This window comes from Xiphophorus hellerii, chromosome 2 (genome assembly GCF_003331165.1).
Source record: "Xiphophorus hellerii strain 12219 chromosome 2, Xiphophorus_hellerii-4.1, whole genome shotgun sequence".
Lineage (NCBI taxonomy): Eukaryota > Metazoa > Chordata > Actinopteri > Cyprinodontiformes > Poeciliidae > Xiphophorus > Xiphophorus hellerii.
In genome coordinates, this window is record NC_045673.1 from 18,915,257 (window position 1) to 18,937,023 (window position 21,767).

A 21,767-nucleotide genomic window follows, 5' to 3' on the forward strand; every position below is an offset into this window, starting at 1 on the left:
AGGAGGCCGTAGGAGGGCAACAACCCAGCAACAGGACCGCTACCTCCGCCTTTGTGCAAGAAGGAACAGGAGGAGCACTGCCAGAGCCCTGCAAAATGACCTCCAGCAGGCCACAAATGTGCATGTGTCTGCACAAACGGTTAGAAACCGACTCCATGAGGATGGTATGAGGGCCCGACGTCCACAGATGGGGGTTGTGCTCACAGCCCAACACCGTGCAGGACATCATGTCTCGCTCCATCCACCAACGTCACGTTGCACCACAGACTGTCCAGGAGTTGGCGGATGCTTTAGTCCAGGTCTGGGAGGAGATCCCTCAGGAGACCATCCGCCACCTCATCAGGAGCATGCCCAGGTGTTGTAGGGAGGTCATACAGGCACGTGGAGGCCACACACAATACTGAGCCTCATTTTGACTTGTTTTAAGGACATTACATTAAAGTTGGATCAGCGTGTAGTGTTATTTCACTTTAATTTTGTGTGTGGCTCCAAATCCAGGCCTCCATTGGTTAATAAATTTGATTTCCATTGATGATTTTTGTGTGATTTTGTTGTCAGCACATTCAACTTTGTGCAGAACAAAGTATTCAATGAGAATATTTCTTTCATTCAGATCTAGGATGTGTTATTTGAGTGTTCCCTTTATTTTTTTGAGCAGTGTATTTTTATTACTGAAAAGAGAATAGATGCTGAAGTACTTGCCAGATTTCAGGTATTTATTTTTTACAATATGTGTTAAGGGGAAATCATAAATAAATTGAACTTACTAACCAGTACACATCTAAGAAAATCTACAATGTAGATTTCCTTGACCTGACTCAGTTGTACCATCAGGCTGGAGAGTATGAAAAAGTTTGAACACTGAGCCTACTTTCATACTTCATGGTGTTTTTTTCCTTAATTTCAGCAGCAATAAGAATAAAGAGTGTAGTGAGCATTGCTTGGAATCTATAAAGGAGTTTTCACCCCTGGAGTCTTATGTGAGTTTTGAAAGGCTCAGGAGGAGAAGGAGAACCGCTAGGAGGCCAGGACATCGTTATTGAAACACGAAGAATGTTCAGCAGAAAGCTGAACCAATAAATACGTTTGGTTATGGACTGTTAACAATAATAAAAAAATAGTGTTGTTTGCTTATCTTCTGGTGAAACGAAACAAGAAAGAATTCAGTTTCCATCCTAATATATTGATAGATTATGTAACATTTATTTTCCTTTGGTCCACTTGTGCTGCTGCTGCTAGTACTCCTGGCTAAGAAAGACTTTGAAATAATATTTGTTTGGTCCCCTCAAGACTTCTGGCTACTCAGGACCAAATACTGAACTGAAAGGCAATGCAAAAATCATGATTTATCACATGTTTAACCTGCTCCCCAAGCGAGAAGATTACTTGAAATTGAGTAAGTATAGAAGGCATCTAAAATGTACTCCAAGCATCTTTATTTGTCATAGTATAAGAAAAAATTGGACTCAAATGTATTAGCAGTCAGTGGCTTTAAATAAAACCTAAGCACTATTCCTTGCTAATCCATGATTTCAGTCAGTTATGAAGATCTTGTGGTATTCAAGCGTAAGTTGAAGAGTAGCAATTAATTTTTTCAATAGTGCCTGATCTGTTCAGCAGCACTAGGAACCACAAGCAGACAAACACATGGGACCAAGAGAGACCGTAGCATTAAAGTTAAAACGCTGTTTGATGTGTCAAATGAGTGTGTGATCTTCAACTCATTATAGATTTACTCCTCTAAGGGGCAAAGGAAAAGATTGGTGCTTCTTTGAGGTTTGGAAAGCACTGAGGGTTATGATATGCTTATTATCAGTACAAGATCATAATTTTAGTTTTCAAAGAACGAATGTAGGATGAGAGGAGTAATTTAGTCATTTTGTAACTTTTTGCAAAATCGATGAGTGCTTCTTTTGTTATTAATGCAAAAATTGAATAAGTTAGTCCTGCCTTTTCAGACATGTTGTGTGTGTTTTATTTGATTCCAGCTACCCAAAGTAAATGACCCCACACTCCATAATTGGGCCAAATGATCTTTGTTTATATTCCATCCCTCCTTCCGATGCCATCTGTGAGATTTTTTTAAAAGGGCAAACAGCTGCATCCCAAGCCTGCATCCCTATCATCCCAAGCCTGCCTTGGGCAATCTGTTGTCCGTGTTCCCCAGATGAGCTAATTTTAGCAGAGTGAGATTAGATTAGTATCTGTTGGTGTGCGCTCTCAACACCCAAAGGGCTCAAACATCACACTTTACTTGGTCACATCCAAATCCACTTAGCATCACCAAAAAGGCTTCCTGTTCTCCTAAAAATCACTGAATGTTTCGAGTAGTGAAACAAAAAACAAGCAATGTATGGTTACTTATTGGATGACTGACCAAAAAATGGCAGTGAATGATCACAGCAGTGACAGCAGCTGATATCCCTGTGTTTTGGATGGTATTTGCTTTTAGAGCATAAATATGGAATCATTTATGTGAAGGATGAGTCTGTTTGCCTGCTGAGAGTATTTCTTTACACCACAACGCTATTTCCATCATTCTGTACCGAGTTCATTGTCCCAGAATGAACTCTAGAAGTCATTTAAGTGCAGTTTCTCATTTGCCTGTACATTTTAATAAAATTTTAACTTTTGCACTGCATAATGAGGAAGACAAAACACTGCAGTTTGTTTTCCCTGTTCTGTCCTGTCAGGCATGCGTCATTGGTTAATTTTCCGAGGGGAGCTGCATTGCATAAAGTTAATTAGCTTTCAGATGGACTGGCATGTCCGCTTGTAGAAAGTCTACATCTGTGTTTATCTCTCTTTCATAAGAGTACTTTCCTAAACAAGACAGGTTGATAGAAACACAAATTACATTATAATGTTTTGTTTCTTCTGGTGTTCTGGTGTTGGATTTTTTTCTTCTTCTATTTTGGGAGCATCCAAAGCTTTTGACATTGTTTAATAACTTAAATCTTGAAGTTATTCCAGCATTCTCCTGTTGCTGTGCTCTGTGGCCTTCATGATGCTCTTTGTTCCCTAATTTACGTCAACAAAACTCTGGGGTCTTCACAGAACAGCTGCATTCATACTGAGATCAGGCTTCACACAGATAAACAGCAGTAGCTAATTTTCTCAATTCTGATCGTTTTTTTCCGTAGTTTAATAAAGAGAATCAAATCAAATGTGACTGAGTGCATATGCACACCACACTATTGAGATGTTTATTTGTGAAAAAATTTAACCCACCTCTTATTCTGCTCTCAAGGAAACACTTCTTTGTGTGGGTTGGTGTGTTGACCTAGCTAAGTCTGATTGTTCCTTGGTTTTAAGATTAAATTCAGACAAAACATGTCGCCTAACAGAGTCCAGTTTTAAACAGACGTTTAGTGTTTAAAGGGAAGTAACTGGAAGCTGTGATTTTCTCATCTTTCTCTAAAGCCTCCATTAAAAAGAAATCTGATGCTCTTCATACCTTATCTCCTGCTTGTGTTTTTTATGTGTATAAAACCTGAGCAGAACATTTTCTATTACTCTACATTTTTCATCCTCTTTCTTTTTGCATATTGCAATTACATTTCCAACAACCACGCTGATAAAATTAATGTGGCGGATTCATCTGGGCATTGCACAGATTCTCTGAAGAACTCAGATGGAGGGCCCTGAACCTTCACACACCAATGGTGTTTGTCTCAAGTGCTTTTATGAGCTCGTTTAAGTTAAGAGGAAGGAGCGGTGAATGTAAATGTGCTCTCATTTTTCTTACTTGTCTCTAGACGATAGTTTAGAGCAGAAACAAACGCTGGTTGAAGATACAGTTTTCTTGCTGTAGCTTTGACTTGGTCTTTTGTTAAGCTGGCGACAGATTATGTGAGGTGGAAATAGGACGAAAGACGTTGCCAGATGAGATTGAAATCGAGAGACAGAGGGTGTTATGGTGTTTGTGTGTGTATAGAGACAGAAGAAGTTATATGGAGGAGCAGGTATTTCTTAAAACAGGCTGACAGAATAAAATGTGGAGCGTGTTGGTGTTTATTACAGTGCTGCTTCACACAAATTTACCAATGTTGCATTTTCTTTGGTTGACTTCAAAGGCCTTTTTCCCGTATGCTAATTATAGCATATTTTTATTGCAGCTTTTAAAATCCAATTTGGGATTTTAAATTGGATTTATAGTGAGAAATAGTGAGAAATAATGTATTCTACAGGAGCTGATTGCTTTTTTTGTTTTTCTTGTATTAAGCTGTAAATGACACTAAAAGAGACAGTCGTCACTGGAAAACAAATGGTGTATAAAAGTGCTTATGTTTTCAATTGACCGTCTCAGGTTATAAAACCTGAGACAACTAATCTTGTGCTGGACTCCAAATAAGGCAAGGGGTCTATATTGTGAATACTCCTCACAATACAGTGACCAAATTCCTTTTTCAACATTTCTCCCTCTTTCATTTGAGAATGAAGGATGCTCCCCCAGTGTCTGAGTACTAGTTGTACATTGGTTCTTATCTGCAGAGTTATTTGGTGTCAATAAAGCGAGATAAATTGCACCAGTTCTTGTCTGAGCTGGCCATTTATTTTAATGACAGCTTTGGATATTGAAGAACTGCAAGTGTTTATACATGCCAGCTCTTTTATTTACTGTTTTGACAGGGCAGATGGACTGACTGACTGACTGTTTTGCCAGTATTGTCCACATTTTCACAAATAACTTTACTGATACCCTGTTCTTTGTCCAGTGATATTTGTTCACTTGTTGGAGTTTTTATTGTGGTCTTATGAAAATATAAGGATTTTGAGACAAAAGACAGAGCGTTACCTGAAAAATAATTTAGTGTACAGCTCGGTGTTTTTATCTCTAGTGGGTTTGATACTTTTTAAATTCTAACCGAAAGTGCTCCTTAGTTCTTGGAGAACTCTTATTGTTTTGACTCCTGTGTCAGAAATCTTACACCTACCTGTCATTAGTTTATGATGAAATAATGTTCTTTGGATTTTGACAATCTTAGAAGGCTAGACATTTTGTAACTAAGAATTTTTGACAAAGTCTCTTTGTTTTTGCTAATTACACCAGTGTGAAACGTTGGTAATAAGAAATCTTTAAATGTAGTATATATAATGTCTTGATATGTTAGGAATCTTAACATATCTGACAGATTTCAGATAATTCTTTGGCTTTCTAAGTCTTTTTGCATACAACTGTTTATGTATTCACTATTAATTCCCTTTAACATTTCACTTCATAGCATTTGTACTATGTACTAATTGGTTTTGATGGTTTTGTATGTCTGTATTACTTTGGTTGTGACCAACGTCTGGTGTAAATTTAATGTCAGTTCAAGAAGCCCCAATGTTATTTAGTAAACATACAATGTCTATTAAGGCAAAGGCTGTTGTTGTATGAACAGAGGCTTCATATAATTTTAGTGTGTGTATTTTATTTTGCTAGATAAAAAATGCCCATTGATACTTTAACTTTTTTAATAAATGATATACCTATATTAGGTTTATTTTGAATTTGTGAAACTGTAAAAAAAAAATAATAATATAATATTAACAGAGTGTCCATTACCAATAAATTATATGAAACTTGTAAATTGTGAATTTTTTCCAGAACCTTAAAAATAAAAATAAAAACCAGCTGATTGAAGTAAAGTTAGTTTCCTGGGTGTTCAAAAGTAAATGAGAGGCCTCTGTGTCTGTCTCTTTGTCTGTCTCCAGCTCTTGAGTACCACAATCTCAACACATCCACAGCAACCAGGAGCTACTGGGTGATCACAGGTAATTTGCTCCTGAACATGCTCTCAGATTCTGCAAAACCAAGTGTTGCACTGATTAGATAACACATAAGTTACCAAAAGCCTTTTTCATACAGCTCTGTGTGTTTCTTTGCATGTTTAGCAATCCTCCTCCATCCATCCATTCTTCTTCTTCCTCTCTCAGTTCTGAGTCACTTTAGATGCGGAAAAGCCCATTGATGTATAATTCACGGTTTCCTGACTGGGGCAGGGGGAGAGATCACTTCATATCACATCAGGGACGGTTGTGAATGATGCTGCTGTGTGAGAGTGAGTGTGTGTGTGATGTCTGTCCACTGATCCATCTCACTTATGGCCTGTTGTAAGAGCAGCTCTCAGGAGGAAGATCATCTGTCATCTCTATTGTCATACCGATCACACATCTCTAACTTCTCTGACTTTTTGTCTTTCTTCAAACTGTTTTTTTTTTCTCATTTTCTCCTGCTTTGCTTTTCTTCTTTATATTTTCTGCTCTCAATCCTTTTCTCACCCACTTTTTCTTTTTCCCTTTTTTGTCTGCCTGAACGCCTCTTCCCCCCCCCTAAATCTGTCTGTCATTTCTTGTCTCCTTGCTCAGTGATCCAGGATGTGGACACCTCCTCCTTGGAGGCCAACTACCAGAGCTTCGCCAGTCTCATGGAGCAGCGGCTGGCTGAGCTTTTCCTCGTTGCTGGCAGGCAGGGCTCTCGGTCCATGAGGTCCCGGCGGGCCACGTCTGTGGGCGGCTACACCGTGCAGGTCAGTAGAGATTGATCATTCTTTTTGTAGAAATACGATGTCAAGATGGCAACACCAACAAGTAAAGACTGGAGTAAGGATATTGTAAACATGTTCAGGTTTTTTTGTTCATATCTTTATGACATCTTCACCTTTTCACAGGGTTTTTCATATCTGTCCAAATTTGATGGAAATCCTATATTTACAGTTAGGTGTAATAGTGGGAGTTTGGATGGTATTAGAGTCCAACTTTTGACACCTATAGGTGTTCCCTAAGTTACACTCTTCTGTAAGGTATAATGGTAAACATTTGTCTCAAGTTTCTTGGCAAATAGTATTATAACTTCATGCAATTTCTGGTATGTGAATTGCATGCATTCAGGCAGGTCAGTTTGATTTAAAAAGGGTGGTTTGCTTTTTTTTCTCCTAAAAAAGTAAATAATTTCAAAGTTGCTTTTCAGACATTATGTAAATGTGATATTTTTTTCTAAAACTTTCATTTCGGAACTAAACTTTTTCTCAGCCTCTTATGAAAAGGTTTGAATGCATGCACTACCACAGACAGCTCCAGATTTAGAAACCTGGACAGCGCTCCGGGGGGACTGAAGGTGTGACAGCTGTAAGGAATCCTGTCAAAAAATAGAGGAGAGTTATATATTTGTAGAACAAAGGCTACAGGCAAACATTTTTATGGTCAAATCTAAACACTAACTACTTTTAATAAATACTGTTTTTTACGTAATTTCTTTTTGATTAATTAACTCTACAGCTCAAAAATTAAATTTGATTGGTGAAGGAAGATGTTGGAATGATTCAATTTAAACATGAAATAACAATTAGCACATTTGGTGAGCAATATTTTCTTTTGCGTCACCTCCCCACTTGGTGCTCCGTATTGTTCAAATTACAATGACGTTTTATTCCTAGTGACCCGCATGCATTACAAACCCTCAAGGGTTTCATGGTCTTCACAGCTGAGCAGTTTTATGGCTGCTGAGTGGAGGAGGAAGAGCTTCTCAGAACTGTCAGAAAATGCTGGGTGTAGTCAGAGGAGTAAACCTCGAGCTATTTAATAACGTTTTTTTAAATGACAAAATCAAATTATTAGACTTGATTAAAGCAGTGTTATGTTTAAAAAATCTGTTTGATGTATGATGAAAGGAAATTGAGATTTCATGTGACTCATTTATCCTTGAGAGTCTTCAATAAATCCATTCATCTCCCAGCCAATGCGGCAGTCTATTGGTTTGAAAAGATAAGGGATTTTGCATGCAACTTGCCTACAGATTATGTTTTCTTGATGGTTAACAAGGCTCAAAGCTTTTTTTTAATTATTATTTCTCTAAAATTATGATGCAACTGTGTCTCCCCACTCCCAGATGGTGAGCATGCGACGGCTTCCAGGTCCAAAGAACCCAGCAGAGATGACCTACTATGCTCAGCTAAATGGATCCCCCATCACAGGATCTGCAGCTGCAAAGACTCTCAGCAGTCTGGATTCCCAGACCATGGCTCTGACACTGGGATACTTTGTGCAAGTGCAGGCCGAACGTAAGCTTGTGTTTATACAGTCATTGTTGCATTGCATGTCTTTTATACAGTATGTATTTAAATATATGAGAGTCAAAGCAAGCATCCATTATTACTTCCATGGCTGCTGTGTGATGTTTACGTTCTGCTTCTGCACATGCGGGTCGCTTTGGGGACGTAAACAGTTCACACACAAGTCTAGTTGGGATTTTAGTTCATTAGTAGTATAAAATACCATGCCAAAAAAAAAAAAGATTTCAGCAAAAAATCTAAATTGATCAATTAAGACCTGCTGTGGGAATATAACCATAGCATACACGCAAAGGTCATTCAGTCAGAACAGAGCTATGGTTGATTTATGAACAACACACATTTTGTTTTTTCTTAAAGACTATACACAGTATTGGAAATCACTGCTTGAGTGATAATATTAAAAATTTCTTCAAGCAGGCTATTCCCTGGTGGGTTGGTAGTACAAATGTAAAAAATAGTATAAACACAATATTTATAAAGAGTAAAAAGCATAACTAATGTTTGCATTTTCTGACGTTTCCATGTGCTTTGCTTCGTTTCCATGTCTGTCTCCATTACATACCAGTCCCACCATTGCACAACTGCCTCTATTGTCAATGGCATTTTGTAAAAAGACAAAATGCTACAGATTTATCTGCCATTATCTTCCTGTGCATATGAAATTGCAACTTGTTCAGTAACATAGCTTGGCTGTGTTGCACAAATTGTGTTTGGATAGGTTGGAAGAACTTCAGATTTATATGTAAACAATGTTAAAAATGTTTATGCATGTTTTTGGTGGCTTTTTAGGTCGTTGTAACTCAAGAGAACAGAGTATTCTCTCCCTTTGACTTGCATTCTCTTATATTATAATTTGTATTATCTCAGAAACCTCATTACACTTAAGTAACCGAAGAAAACATTGGATTTGTCAGCTCTTCCTAAAGTGTTGATGCTGAGAAGAGATCACAGTGTTCTTGGTAAACACTTTCTCTCCGCCTCCTGATGGGTAGAGAGGAGGACAATTATATTCATGCCTTCAATGAAAACACATGTCATCTGCAAACAGCTCTGTCATAGAAGAGCTCCAAAAGTAAGCAGTTGAAAAGAAATTCAAGTGAGAAATACTCATCCATTTTTATGTGTTAGATTGAAGAAAATTGCTTCTAGATTGTTAAAAAGGTTTAATTTCACACATTTTCACATGTCTTTCACTTAATTTCAAGAAATCTGTATTAAAACATCGTATCGAAAGATTGAACTCTTTTCAGTCTTTATAGTGAACATACAGCCATCAGAACTGCAAGTTCTCATTGCCTTGCCAGATGAAAAAATAAATCCACGTTTTCTTCGCAGTTTCATCGGTTTGCTTACAGTGTTGTTGTCAACAAAGCATGAAAACATCAGTCTAACTAATCAGGTTTGGTTAGACAATCACTGAACAAGATGTGAACCTAAAATTGAGCCTTGGGTAGACCTAAAAAAGCAGCATTTAATACATTCTTTTCATCAAGCTCACTAATATCTGTTGTTTACATATCGTACCAGATTAAAACTGCTGTTAATTTAACGTTATTTTTTTTCCCTTGTGCAGCTGTGGTGAAGACACCACCCAGCAACCTGTGGATCATGGCCGTTCTCACGCCTCTTTTCTTACTGATGGTGGTGATTGGAATGGTGGCCTTCATCCTGTGTAAAAGAAACAGAGTCATTTTTAAATCTGGTGCATTTAGGACCTTCAAAACCCGCTCCAAGGTAAAATCCTGAAACTTGTTTCACTTTTCCTGTTTATTTGTACTGACCCATATATTTTGCAGCTCTTCTTCTTTTTGTTCATCCTTCCCTCTGTGATTGCTGTAAATGAGTTGTTTTCCTGTCATCTTGAGATACCCAAAGCTCACCAATTCAACAAATCTTAGTGATTTAATCTTCTGTAAGGCTCTGACAAGATTACATAACTTTGTTGCGAGTGACACGGCAGACAGAAAACTGACTGTGTCAAGCTGTTACTGCAGGACAGAAAAATGAATTTCATTTCTGCCGGCCTCACTCATTTGTTTTCTCACTACCCAGTAGCCCGTGGTCATTACTAATCATGCATGCTGCAAAGACCAATCGGCTGCAAAGAAATGGGCAGAGCTCACTGTACTGGAAGGAAACCTCAGGGTAACTCTGGCTCTTCCACAAAGGCAGTGCTCACTGAACATCAGCTCACTGGAGTTTTAACTGAAAATCAATCCTTATAAATGAGCATGTTTGTAATAGATTGCCAACAGATGGTTTGATTCGGTCAGATGGTCGCCCTGGATACAGTGCATGACGCCAGAACAGCAGCTGCTTGTGCCATTGCGTTCAGTGAAGTGGTAAACAAGCAATGAGCTTGCCAGTCTTATTTGTTCTGAAAAGCCTCTTGAATTAGCTTAGATGTAATAATCCTAAAGCAGAGTTGGCATTTCTTATCACCATTGGAGGTCCAACATAGCTGTTTCACCAAATAACTTCACTTGACCACATTTGTTTTGAAGTTTCAGTCACATAAACTGATGAAGATGTTTATTTTAATGGGAAAAAATAAGCCAGTGCTTATAGATATTTCCCTTACAAGATTAAATACGTATATAAACCTCTTTTGGAAAAGAGGCATAAAAGCAACCCTTCAAGAACCTCGTTTCGGTTTCAGGAGCTGGTAAAACCATTTTAACAGTGCAAGCTACAGCTGTTCTGTTCTTTGTCATAAAATCAATAGTGAGGCAGTAGAATATAAATACCGCAGTGTCTGACATCCACCAAACATTGCGACTTGTCGAATTGCAAAAAAGACCAAAGAACCGTCTTCCACTGGAACATGGAGTCTCCCACATGCTTTTTGGCTAAATCTTCTCAAGCCTTGATATGAGTTTTCTTCAACAGTGCTTTTCTTATTGCCGCTCTCGCATAAAAACTTTGACTGGTGAAGAACCTGGGCAGAAATGGTTGTCTGCAGAATCTCTCCCATCTCAGCTGCTGAAGTTTGCAGCTCCATCAGTGTAGTCATATGTGGGGCGTGCTGTGGTGGCGCAGGGGGTTAGCACGCCCCACGTTTGGAGGCCTTAGTCCTCGACGCGGACGTCGCGGGTTCGACTCCTGGTCCCGACGACCTTTGCCGCATGTCTTCCCCCCTCTCCTTACCCTCCTTCCTGTCTGCCTACTGTAGAAAAAATACGAGCCACTAGTGCCGCAAAAACTCTTCGGAGAAAAAAAAAAAAGAGAAAAGTGTAGTCATATGTATCCTGGTGGGTTATCTCACTAGACTCCTGCTTGCATGTCTGTGAAGACAGTCTGATTGAGGCAGATTTATCCAGCATTTCTAGATGATATTTTTAACTGAACGCCTGGGAATGTTCACTCAGTGCTTTTTTTTTTTTTGTTTCCATCCACTGACTTGTACTTTTCAGTAACCTTTTCTCTGATTGGCTTAGAATGTTATTTTGTCTTCATTCTGTAATGGTAGCCAGGAACACTGATTAGCCAGTAAACGGACCTTCCAGGTGTCATTAAACTATGATCACTTTACACACAATCACTACACTCAGATAAGCTCCAATTCACTCATTGTTAGACTACAATCGTCAACTGGATGAGCATCTGTAGAATAAGGTCTGGGGAATATTTATACTATCACTTATTTCATGTTACATATTTTTATTTGTCGTTTTTTTAGAAATCCATTTTCACTTTCACAATCAAAGGTTTTTTGTCAAATTTTTGTATAAAAAAAAACAATTTGTTTGTTATTATTTAATTGCAAAAACAATAAAACGGTGAAACATCCAAGGGGGTGAATACTTTTCATGAGCACTGTAAATGGGAATTTGACATCTGCATTCATTCTGATAAATGAAAATTTTTACTGATGAAAACAATAAAAAAAATTACATTAAAATTTTGAAAGATACGAAACGAGAAGATTACTACAGTGGCCACTAGATATCTTGCTTTCTCAATAATCTGTGTAAGCAATAAAGAAAATTTTTCTTGTTCTTTTTAAAAAAAAATCTAATAGTTAAATTTATTCATTTAATTTTTTAATGCTATTTTTCTCTTTCTTTGCATATATGGGTTTTCTTTAAAGCACTTCCAGTGACCGCATGAATGACTGCTGCTACCCACATAAACTTGCATTGTTTTGCACAAAGCCCTTCCTGACCTTGTTCCTTTGACTCTCTCCTTGTTTAGACGTCATATCGAAGGGAAGGCAGTTACCACCACCAGGTATTCAATAAAACAACCGCCTGGGTGGATTGTTTGACTGATTAAGTGAATGAATGAATCAATGAACGAATGAATTGGCTGGCTTTTCCTCTCTGTGCTGCCAGTTGATGTTGCTGGGCAAAACTTGCATGTAGCTGCTGTGATGTAACGTATTTCTGTTCTCATTGCTGCAAGATCAATAGGAGGAGGGAGGAATGCTTTTTTGTTTTTTCTTAAGCATTTCCCGTTAAGATTTTTACTGTTTTGGCATCCACCCAACGTGACTGAATTACTAACATAGGGAGATGGCCATAAAAGAAATGTGCTCAACATACAACAGTATACACTGTTGATTATTTTTGTACAACAAACTTAAGCTTGTGTCGTTGATCAGCACCTCTGCTTCTCGTTCAAATCAGTCGAGTTATCTTGTCAAACAGAGCTGCTCCAATCCCTCAGCAGCTCAGCAGGGATGGCGGACATCCAATCAAATCTTTTGATATGAGCCTTTCTGCTAAATAATCTTAGCATGAATTCAAACAGAAGGACTAAGACCAGCAGTTAAAAAAAGAAAACGCTGTAAATGGCATCCATAGAGAAGGTATTAGCGTGGCTTTTGTTGCTCCACTGGAGGATGTCAGCTTCTGTATTTGCGTCCTATTTTGGTCCAGACCTTCTCTTCCCCATCCCCCTGAGAGGCAACGTGAGTCGGGGAAAGGATGGATGTGAGAATGGGTAGGCGGAACATGTTGGTGGGTAATGGGGCTGTTGTAACTCCACAGCACAGCGGGGTGTAAACATCCCAGAAAATAGAAGTACATGTTGTGTTTTGTGTTCCTGTGTGTGTGTGTGTGTTTTTCCTTTCCTTAAAGTGATATAGTAATATGCTATTGCTCCAAGGTTTATTTGCTCAAGTAACCGATATTATTGTAAACAGTTGATGTTACTTATTTTGGATTTCACAACTGACTGCATCAAATATTAATAAACAAGGGGCTGTAAAAGTGGTGCCAGAAGGCTGCAGTCGCATTTTTACTCGCTCTAGTTTTTCCCTTCTTCTGGAAGTCGCATCTAAAAGTAAATGAGCTACAGGACTTTGTTTGTTTGTGGCAATATGGCCAAGGCTAAAAGCATGTTAAAATGTAGGTTTACATATGATTACACTACAGTCATAAGTTACACAATCATTGTGGCAATGAAAATGTTATTTGTCTTTTAATTATTCATTAGAAATGTGAAAAACTGGTCTCGCAAATACAACAGGGGTTTTTTCTTTAAACAAGCAAAACACTGGCTGTACATGTTCACTAATATTTGGTTAAATCTCCGTGTAATAAAGTTGCTCCTCATCCATGTGCCACTTATATCCATCTATAAGCTTTTAATCCTTTTGATTCCAAAATGATTTTTGGGATCATTTTGTGGTTGATCACATAACTATTGTTCATACTTGTACTGTAAAAGCAAAATGACACTAAATATGAAATTTAATGATTTGTACTTAGACCCCTGAATCAACACTTGATTCGGCTGCCAAAGTCAAGCCTTTTCATGTAAGACTCTACCAGCGTTGTGCATTTAAACATGAAATTCAGTCAGATTAGATGGAAAGCTTTCAGGTTTTGGAACAGATTCTCAAATTGTTCTCTACACATGTTTAGTAAAATTTTGGTCTCACAAGAGCATGTTTTTCTACAGGTTAGCTGTGTCCTGTTTGATGGTGATTTCTCAAGATTTCTTTCAACAGTGCCTATCTTCTTGCCACTTTTCCTTAAAAGCCAGATTTACGAGTGCATGACTAATTGTTGTCACCTGAGCTACAGCTCCTCCAGAGTTACCAAGCACCCTGGTTTGTACTTCAGCCATACTCTTTAAATAAAAAGACACATAATGTTATAACCGTATTATGTAATAACCTTCCCCTACTTTATTACAGCTTTAGGTCTGATCTGTTGGTTTTCATGATGCTGCTGCCTCACTAATATTCCCTATCAAACCTCTGAGGCCCTCACAACACAGCTGCTTTCTTTTTCTTGTTTGTTTGGTTTTTTTTAACAAAGACTCAATTACACACAGCTGGATTCTGTTTCCTAGCTAGAAGACTTCTGAAGCCAGGGTTAGCCGTTCCACTGGACTTCATTTAGGATTTTTAGGATGAAGGAGATATATGGAAATACATGAAAAACAATAACTAATGTTTGTTTTAAAAATACTTTGAAAAGCATGCACCATTTTCCTTCTACTATTCCGTTATTTACTTGTTTGTGTATGAAACATGGAAAATTCAGAAGCTAAAGAATACCTTATCAAGGCACTGTGTTTTCCTTTATACTTACTTGTTTTCATTCATATTTTTCTGATGTTGCTATAAAAGTCCATAAAGCAAATTTAGCTCAGTATTAAGTATTTATTTAGCTTTTTGCTATGCACAGATTGGACAATATGTAACACTTAGATGCAGGTCAATAAAAAGGAGATTAATCCTAATCTTTTCATTTTAATTGATAGATTTGCTCTTATGTTTTGGAATTGGGCTTTGCAAATACTGATGGTGAAATAATAATAATAAAAAAACATGATTCATGGTTTAAAGAGTTGCCACAAATAGAAATAAACAACACACTTTTCTTAACCTTCATTCTGTGCAGTTGAATTTCCACCTGATCTCATCTGGCAGTCTCGATTAATTTACGATCTTGATTGGTCCAGATACAAATTGTGTGCTAATCTTTTTTTAATTTGCCCCAGGAGAATATTAACAGGAGTTGATATTAAGGAGTGAAGTGATTTTTCAAAGCTGTCTGAGCACCAACTAAATATGAGCACAGTAATAGACTCCCACTCGTTTGAGCTGCTGTGAGGTGTATTATGTGTGTGCAGTGTGCTCCCATCTGCCTTAAGATCAGTCACTGTGCTTGACAAGCTGAAGCTGCTGATCAATAATGTGGTTTATATGATGTTTGCATGTTTAGTTGGGCATTAACAAGTCTTTCTGCAACACCTGAGTCACTTCATCACTTGGCTGCGCAGCTGGAAGATTGTTCAAAATGACTTTTCCTTCCTATGTGCTGCCTTGCGTGAGTGTGAAAGCCTCTGATAGTCGGCTTGTATTCAAAGTACAATGCAGGTGGAATCAGCAAAAAGTACAAGAATCCATTTTTCATTTGTAAGGTGTTCAATGCAAGTACAAAGCAGCAGCTGCTGTTTAAAGGACCTAGGGTGTTTTGCATTTTGCTGCATCATTCTTCGGCAGGCCCTGGGGGGTTTTATCTAACCACAGCGGATCGGTGCAGATGTGTACTCTCTTCTCTCTTTTTAAATGTACCTGACCTCTTTTTATAGAATATTCTGGTTCAGTCTTGCTCCTTGCCCTGAAACTTGGATTTAAATCAATCTGGCCCTTGTAAAGAAGACAGCACATCTTGTCCATCTGCTCTACATCATCAAATTGCTGACTGCTGATGCTATAAACTAAAATTAGATGAGCAGAAGCATCTGTTTGATTCTAACAGGACAGATAATTTGCTGGCGGAGTGGGGTTGTGCTCACTGTCACTTCACACATCTTTAAGTAAATGGAAAATGTTGAGGTTCCTGTGTGTTCTTCTTTGCTCTCATCTTCTGCTGGTACTCAAGATGGATGTGAAAAAATCAACGTCGTTCATATTTGACAGACTGAGCAGAGGCTCACACAGTGCCGCAATGTCTGTCTGCAGCCAAAGTCTTTATTAAACAGGCCTGCTCTGAGGAGATGAAAGACCGACATTCAGGGAGCAAAGGAAGAGAGAGAGCAATGGAAGGAGAAGTGGGAGGGGAATAAATGAAAATTAAAGCAAAAGAAGAATAGATAATTAGGATAGAATGATATGACTGTTCAAAAAGACCTTGGAGATGATGATAAATTGTGAGCTATAAAGGTAAAATACCATTCCTGAAATGTCAGCTACACTTTTCAAGGTTACATCCTTTGATCCTGTCATTTCTGAGAACCTTTACAGTCTCCATGGACAGCTGCTATTACTAGTCAGTGACTGACTGAATCACAAATCTTTAATCCTTTCTTCCCCTGAGGGAGAAGCTCCTTCAGCATCTCACTCTACCCTCTTTTACCATGTCCACAGTCTGCAGCCTAAGCCTTCCCCCCGCGTCACTTGTGACATGCATACGAAATAAATCCAGTTCTTCAAAAAAAAAAAAGTATTATACGTTTCAAAGACATCATTGCAAGACATGCATTGTGGGTCCTTTTGACATGGCAAACCCTTGCCTCTGATATTTTGGGGTTAAGTGCCGCTGTTGCTGTCATTAGTATCTTTACAGTTTCTCGATCGTCTAGTAGGGGCTTTGTAAGTGCAGTCCTTGAGTGCCACTGTCCTGCAACTTTGGGATGCCTCTCTGTTCCAACACACCTGCAAAAGTCAAAAAGTTGATTTACCTACTTGGCTTGTCAACAAGTTCTGCAAAGACCTGGTCATTAACCATTCCTGACCAATCTGTGAGGAGGAAGAATTGGCTTGGTGACACGTCAGCTACTTTCCCTTTCCTGTCTCTGGTCTGAGCTTTACATCTACCAAATGTCCATCTGGCGTCCCTTAGTACATCTGCATATTATTGAGTTGGCTTTCTATTGGCCTTCAGAGTTATCACTTACATTCTCACCGGGCTTTTTATTAATGCTCTTATTTTTCTGTTAATGTTGAACTTTGATATTGTTTCACGGGCTGCTGCTCTCTTCTTGCTTTTTAAGAACATTTTTTTAAATACATAAAAAGCAAAACAAGTTGCCCGGCATTAATTAAGCAAAACAAAATCTATGAAATCTGATACAGACAAACATTTAATTTCAACTGAAAATGATAATATACATATTTAATTCGAAACACAAACACTGAATTGAATCTCAATGAATTGGATTGTTGATGGTGTTTATGAAACTATCCACCATCTGACCATTTCTTAAGACCTATTAAGTTTTTCAACATCAACTAGTCGCTTCCTGATTCTATGCTCTGAGCATAGAAATATAATATTTGTTTCAACAAACTGATTTTAGCCCATTTAAAGTCATGTAAACTAACAAGATATTAAAGTTAATCTTGTAACCGAATAGTGGTATCTGCCTATCTCCATACATAGTTAGGTAAGTCCATCTATTCATAAACTGATGAACACCATGGAGCTATAGACAAATTAATGACAGCGGGCAGACTGGTCTGTCTGGAAGTTGTTTCATTTTTATGAACCTAAATGGATGAGTCCTATCCACAACTGCAACGTTGTGTTTGAAGCAAGCTGAAGGCATAGCGGTGTGTGTGTGTAGGCGTGGGCGTGTAGGGGTGTGTGACCAATGAATTATTAGCAGCGCCCTCATCCAGACGCCCATGCTTCCTAACCTTACATGCTCTCAGAATTTAGCATGCATCATCAAATGCATTAAGCATCCTCTTGTTGGAGCTGCTCAAAATAGAAGAGGAGCAAAAGACAAACAAACCCCAAAAACAAATTGGGTTTTATCTTTGTTGCTGCCAAACCCAAAATCATTCTTTCACTTTTTCTATTTCCTGTGTTCCTGAAAACGAAAGCCATTTATCCAAAAAATAATGTATTCTGACTATGGATAGTTGTTACAAACATATTCTGCTGTCTCTTTAATGTTCTATCTCCTCCTAACAAACCCTTGACTTCAAAGGTGCAGCTTTGCCAAATTATTTATTTATTAAATTTTGGTTATGCAAACTCTGCTGTTTGGAGACTGATAAAAAATAGCTTAAGGAGGAATGCCCGTAAAATTACTTTCATTTGAATTGTGAGCAGAACATTAATTTTTCTTCCATTTAGTAGACAGTATTAGTTGTCTTCTAATTCATGTCTTTAACTGAACTGGCAATCTTAACAGTTTGTGATTTTTGTCATCTAGATGTTTTAAGCTTTAAATAGCAGTTTTGGAGGTATTGTGTTTGAGTTTAGCTTGTTTACTGAGTAATTTGAGCCGGCAGCAGATTGCTGTTTTGTTTGAACCAGTGTCGGCTTCAATTTGCTTTTCTGTTGTGTCAACAATGTGTCATGGTGGAATGTGTGCAGATTCGGTTATCATTTGTTGAACCTTTATGTTTAGCTCGATAATTACATTGACTTGGTGTAATTTGTTTTGCCATTTGGTAAGTATGATACACCTATGTGCTATCAAGACTGACTGTTGGATTTGATGTAGTTTTTGCATGTACCTTTCTGTTTTGTAGCTGGTGGTTTCAATGTCTGCTGTTGCTTTTGACCCATTGAGCTTATGTAATACATAACAATTCTGAGTGAAAGTGGATCTGTGACCCCCTCTGTGCTGTTTTCTTTTTTGCTAGCCTGTACAGGGCTTTGACTACGCCAAGAAGCACCTGGGTCGAACTGGTGATGAGGCTGTCTCTGTTACCAAAGAGACGTTGGTGTTGGGCCTTGCTGTTCGAGATGCTCCGCTATCAATGTCTCTGGATAAGAAGGTTCATCAGGATGGGACTGCAAATAAAAGACCTCCATCAGCTGATGTACACAAAGGAGGGTAAGATATTGACTTACATGCTTACTCAAAATGTTGCTTTGTCCCTCTTTGTTTGTTAAAATATATAGATAAGACAAAAAAAATATGTTTACATTTTTGTAATTTGATGCCTTGAAACTGGCCTCCTTCTCTTTAAGAAGCTCCTGCTTTTTCAGACACATCAGCACAACATTGTCCATTCACTGTCCTGATTACAATTGTTGTTAGGAGCGTTGTACTGAGAAGTAGTTCCTATGATGAGCTCACCAGATGAGCATTTCCACCAGGTGTTTGCTAATTGCTGCTGCCGCTAGTCTGGTGGAGCTAAGTTGGAGAAGGGCGTGGTAAGGTGTGCTCTGTGGGGCGGAAACTCGCTTGGAAACTTATATACCTTTCTGTAAAGGGTATATAAGCAGCACTTTGTATGAGCGAGGACCCGAATGGTTGCCATGGAAGATTCAATGATTTCTCAAAAATGCATGATAGAATAAAAGCAACACTCCAGGTATGTTTTTGATGAGGGAATAACATCAAAAACATAAATCTGATAAATCTCATAAAAGTTGATTTTACATTATAGACAATAAATTTGTCTCTTACTCTGTAGAAACAGTTTGCTTCTCTAGCAATGGCGTAGTTATTTATTAAAATGAGAAATAAATTAGAAAGAGATAGTCATGTCTTATTTGAATGATTTAAAAAAAATCATAGAGTTTGTCACATTTGCTGCTTGATGAAACAAACCACATTTGACACGACGGCAGTGTCGGTGACAGAGCAAGGCAGATATTTTCCACATCACACTTCTGACTTAATTACTCCTCAGTCACAACAATGCAGACGCTTCTCGTTGATAATCACATTCATAATTCTCACCTTTGCGAAATCCTGTGTTTGAACTCAGTTGCATTGCTGAGATAATGAGGTAATCAGAGAGACCGTCTCATGCCAGAAGCCAGGAGAAAAGGGAACTTCTCATTGCTGGAGCAGATGTCTGAGCTTTACATCACTGAAGTCCAGACATCAGGGTTTGTTTGAGTATCACAGTGTTAAGCTAGAGAAAAGCCAGGAGTAAGCACTTCAGACTCTGACAGACTGATGGGATGTAAAGATAACTCCCGTGTTAATGAGGGACTGTTTGTTGATGGAAAGAAAGAGAGAAGATATTTCTGCTTACACACAGAAGTTGGTAACAAAATGTTAGACTGGCATGCTGGAACTGCTATCTAACTTGCTGATTCAATTTATACCTGGGATTAAAATCTGTCCATCTCAATTACCAGCTTTAGATGCAAATAAATGGCTATCATTATCACACAGTAGGGCTGTCATCTGTTCTTGTATATAGATTCAATCACTTGAGTTACAACAGTGTGACTCCAGAGGTCAGTGTCGAAAAGATTTGAACCCATAAAAGCTCGGATGCATTAGAAACAACCTACGGGTCAACGATACCCGTCAGCTGCTTTTCTCACCTTTACTTCTTCGTGGAGAACTCTGCAATCAACACAAAGGTTCTATACTTGACAGTGATAGAAACTAAAGACACTATTTGATATTCTTAAAATATATCCTGCAACAGAAAACTTATGAAAATAAATATATTCATTTGGGTGAAGCTATGCACAAGCATGACGAACTGCAGTTACGCTAGGGAGATAAAACTGCAATCCTCTCTGGGTATGCTTTTTATTCAAAGGTGTGGACAATTAAGCCAATTAAACCCAAATGACATCCCATGAGAGAGTCCATTGAAAAACAATGAGACACAGTCACACATGAGCTTTGCAACAGAAACAGGTCTTTGTCTCAAATCAGCTCCCTCAGAATGTAATGATTAACTCAGGGAGATGTCCGTAGGGAGACACAGGAATTATGTTTTTTAATGCTCCCACAGCTGTGGGGTTTATACACATTTTTGTCAGTCTTCACCAGTTTAACTTTAAAACATAAAATTTTCTCATTTGTTTTCATCATTTCTATTTCAAAATAACAAATGGAACCAAATATCACCTATTTAACTCAATAATCTTTTGCTAGTAGTTTCTAAGAAATAGATTTCTTTTCATTCACAGTTATATTGAATCATATGAAGCATCAAAATTGCAAGAATTATATATCTGTACCAATTTAGATGTGTTGGTATTTTATTGAGTACACAAATTTGATGTGTTTAAGTGGAAATGTAATTAGTGGCATTTAAAAAAAACATAATGATTTAAGTTTTATTTATTTAATGTTTTTTGTACTACAGCCTCTCATGAAATCATTTAAATATTCAATGTGGCTTGTAAAACATCTGAATTATTAACCTGCACAGCAACATCCTAGGCTTTTCACTTCATCTAGGTGGAAAATAAACCCCAACAAAAATAGGCTACTCTTGTTCTGCGTCCTCTTTGTGTTCTCAGCATGAACACCAAATCCATCTGAGCACAGTGGTAAGCAGTTTGTTGTAAACTAGCACATGCTACACCCACATTAGTGATGACATATTTCCCTCATAAATGAGATGCATCAAGTCTCAGCTCACATAATATAGCATAAATTAAAATAGAGTGAAGACACAACCTCATTTACTCACTGCTCAACCAAAATGAATAGGGGTGGGATTAGTTGTGCTTTGCTTCTCAAGGATAATAAATATATGTATATTTATAACCCCAGCTGTATTCGAGCCATAGGGAACCTTCCTGTATAACAATGATGAAATGCAACAGTGCCACAGGCGCCGGCGAAGTGTGATAATCAGCTTTACCGACCGGTAGCGCATGCCTTATGAGGAACTGGGGTTTAAAAAAGGTAAAATTGTTGTTTCACTACCAGACTAAACATTCATCACATACACACTGTTGTAATGGTGTAGAATGAGAACAACTGAAACATCAAAAGATGCATTTATGGTTAGATTTGACTATTTCCTCAGGCTGAAGGTAATGGTGTGTTTGATGGAAAGAAAAAAAGAGGACAGCGAGA

General features: G+C 38.1%; 1 protein-coding gene across 2 annotated transcripts in view; it reads left to right on the forward strand.

The window, feature by feature from the left end:
• Window positions 1–21,767, forward strand: part of kiaa1549la (KIAA1549-like a) — a 90,911-nt gene that overhangs the window by 43,476 nt on the left and 25,668 nt on the right. Inside the window, exons 8-13 of one of the 2 annotated variants that reach the window (XM_032586315.1) lie at window positions 5,701–5,760; window positions 6,355–6,515; window positions 7,874–8,045; window positions 9,631–9,791; window positions 12,252–12,287; window positions 18,619–18,812. In XM_032586315.1, coding sequence (XP_032442206.1) covers window positions 5,701–5,760; window positions 6,355–6,515; window positions 7,874–8,045; window positions 9,631–9,791; window positions 12,252–12,287; window positions 18,619–18,812 — 784 coding nt within the window. The remainder of the gene's footprint in view (window positions 1–5,700; window positions 5,761–6,354; window positions 6,516–7,873; window positions 8,046–9,630; window positions 9,792–12,251; window positions 12,288–18,618; window positions 18,813–21,767) is intronic. The other variant, XM_032586316.1, reaches the window with a different exon arrangement.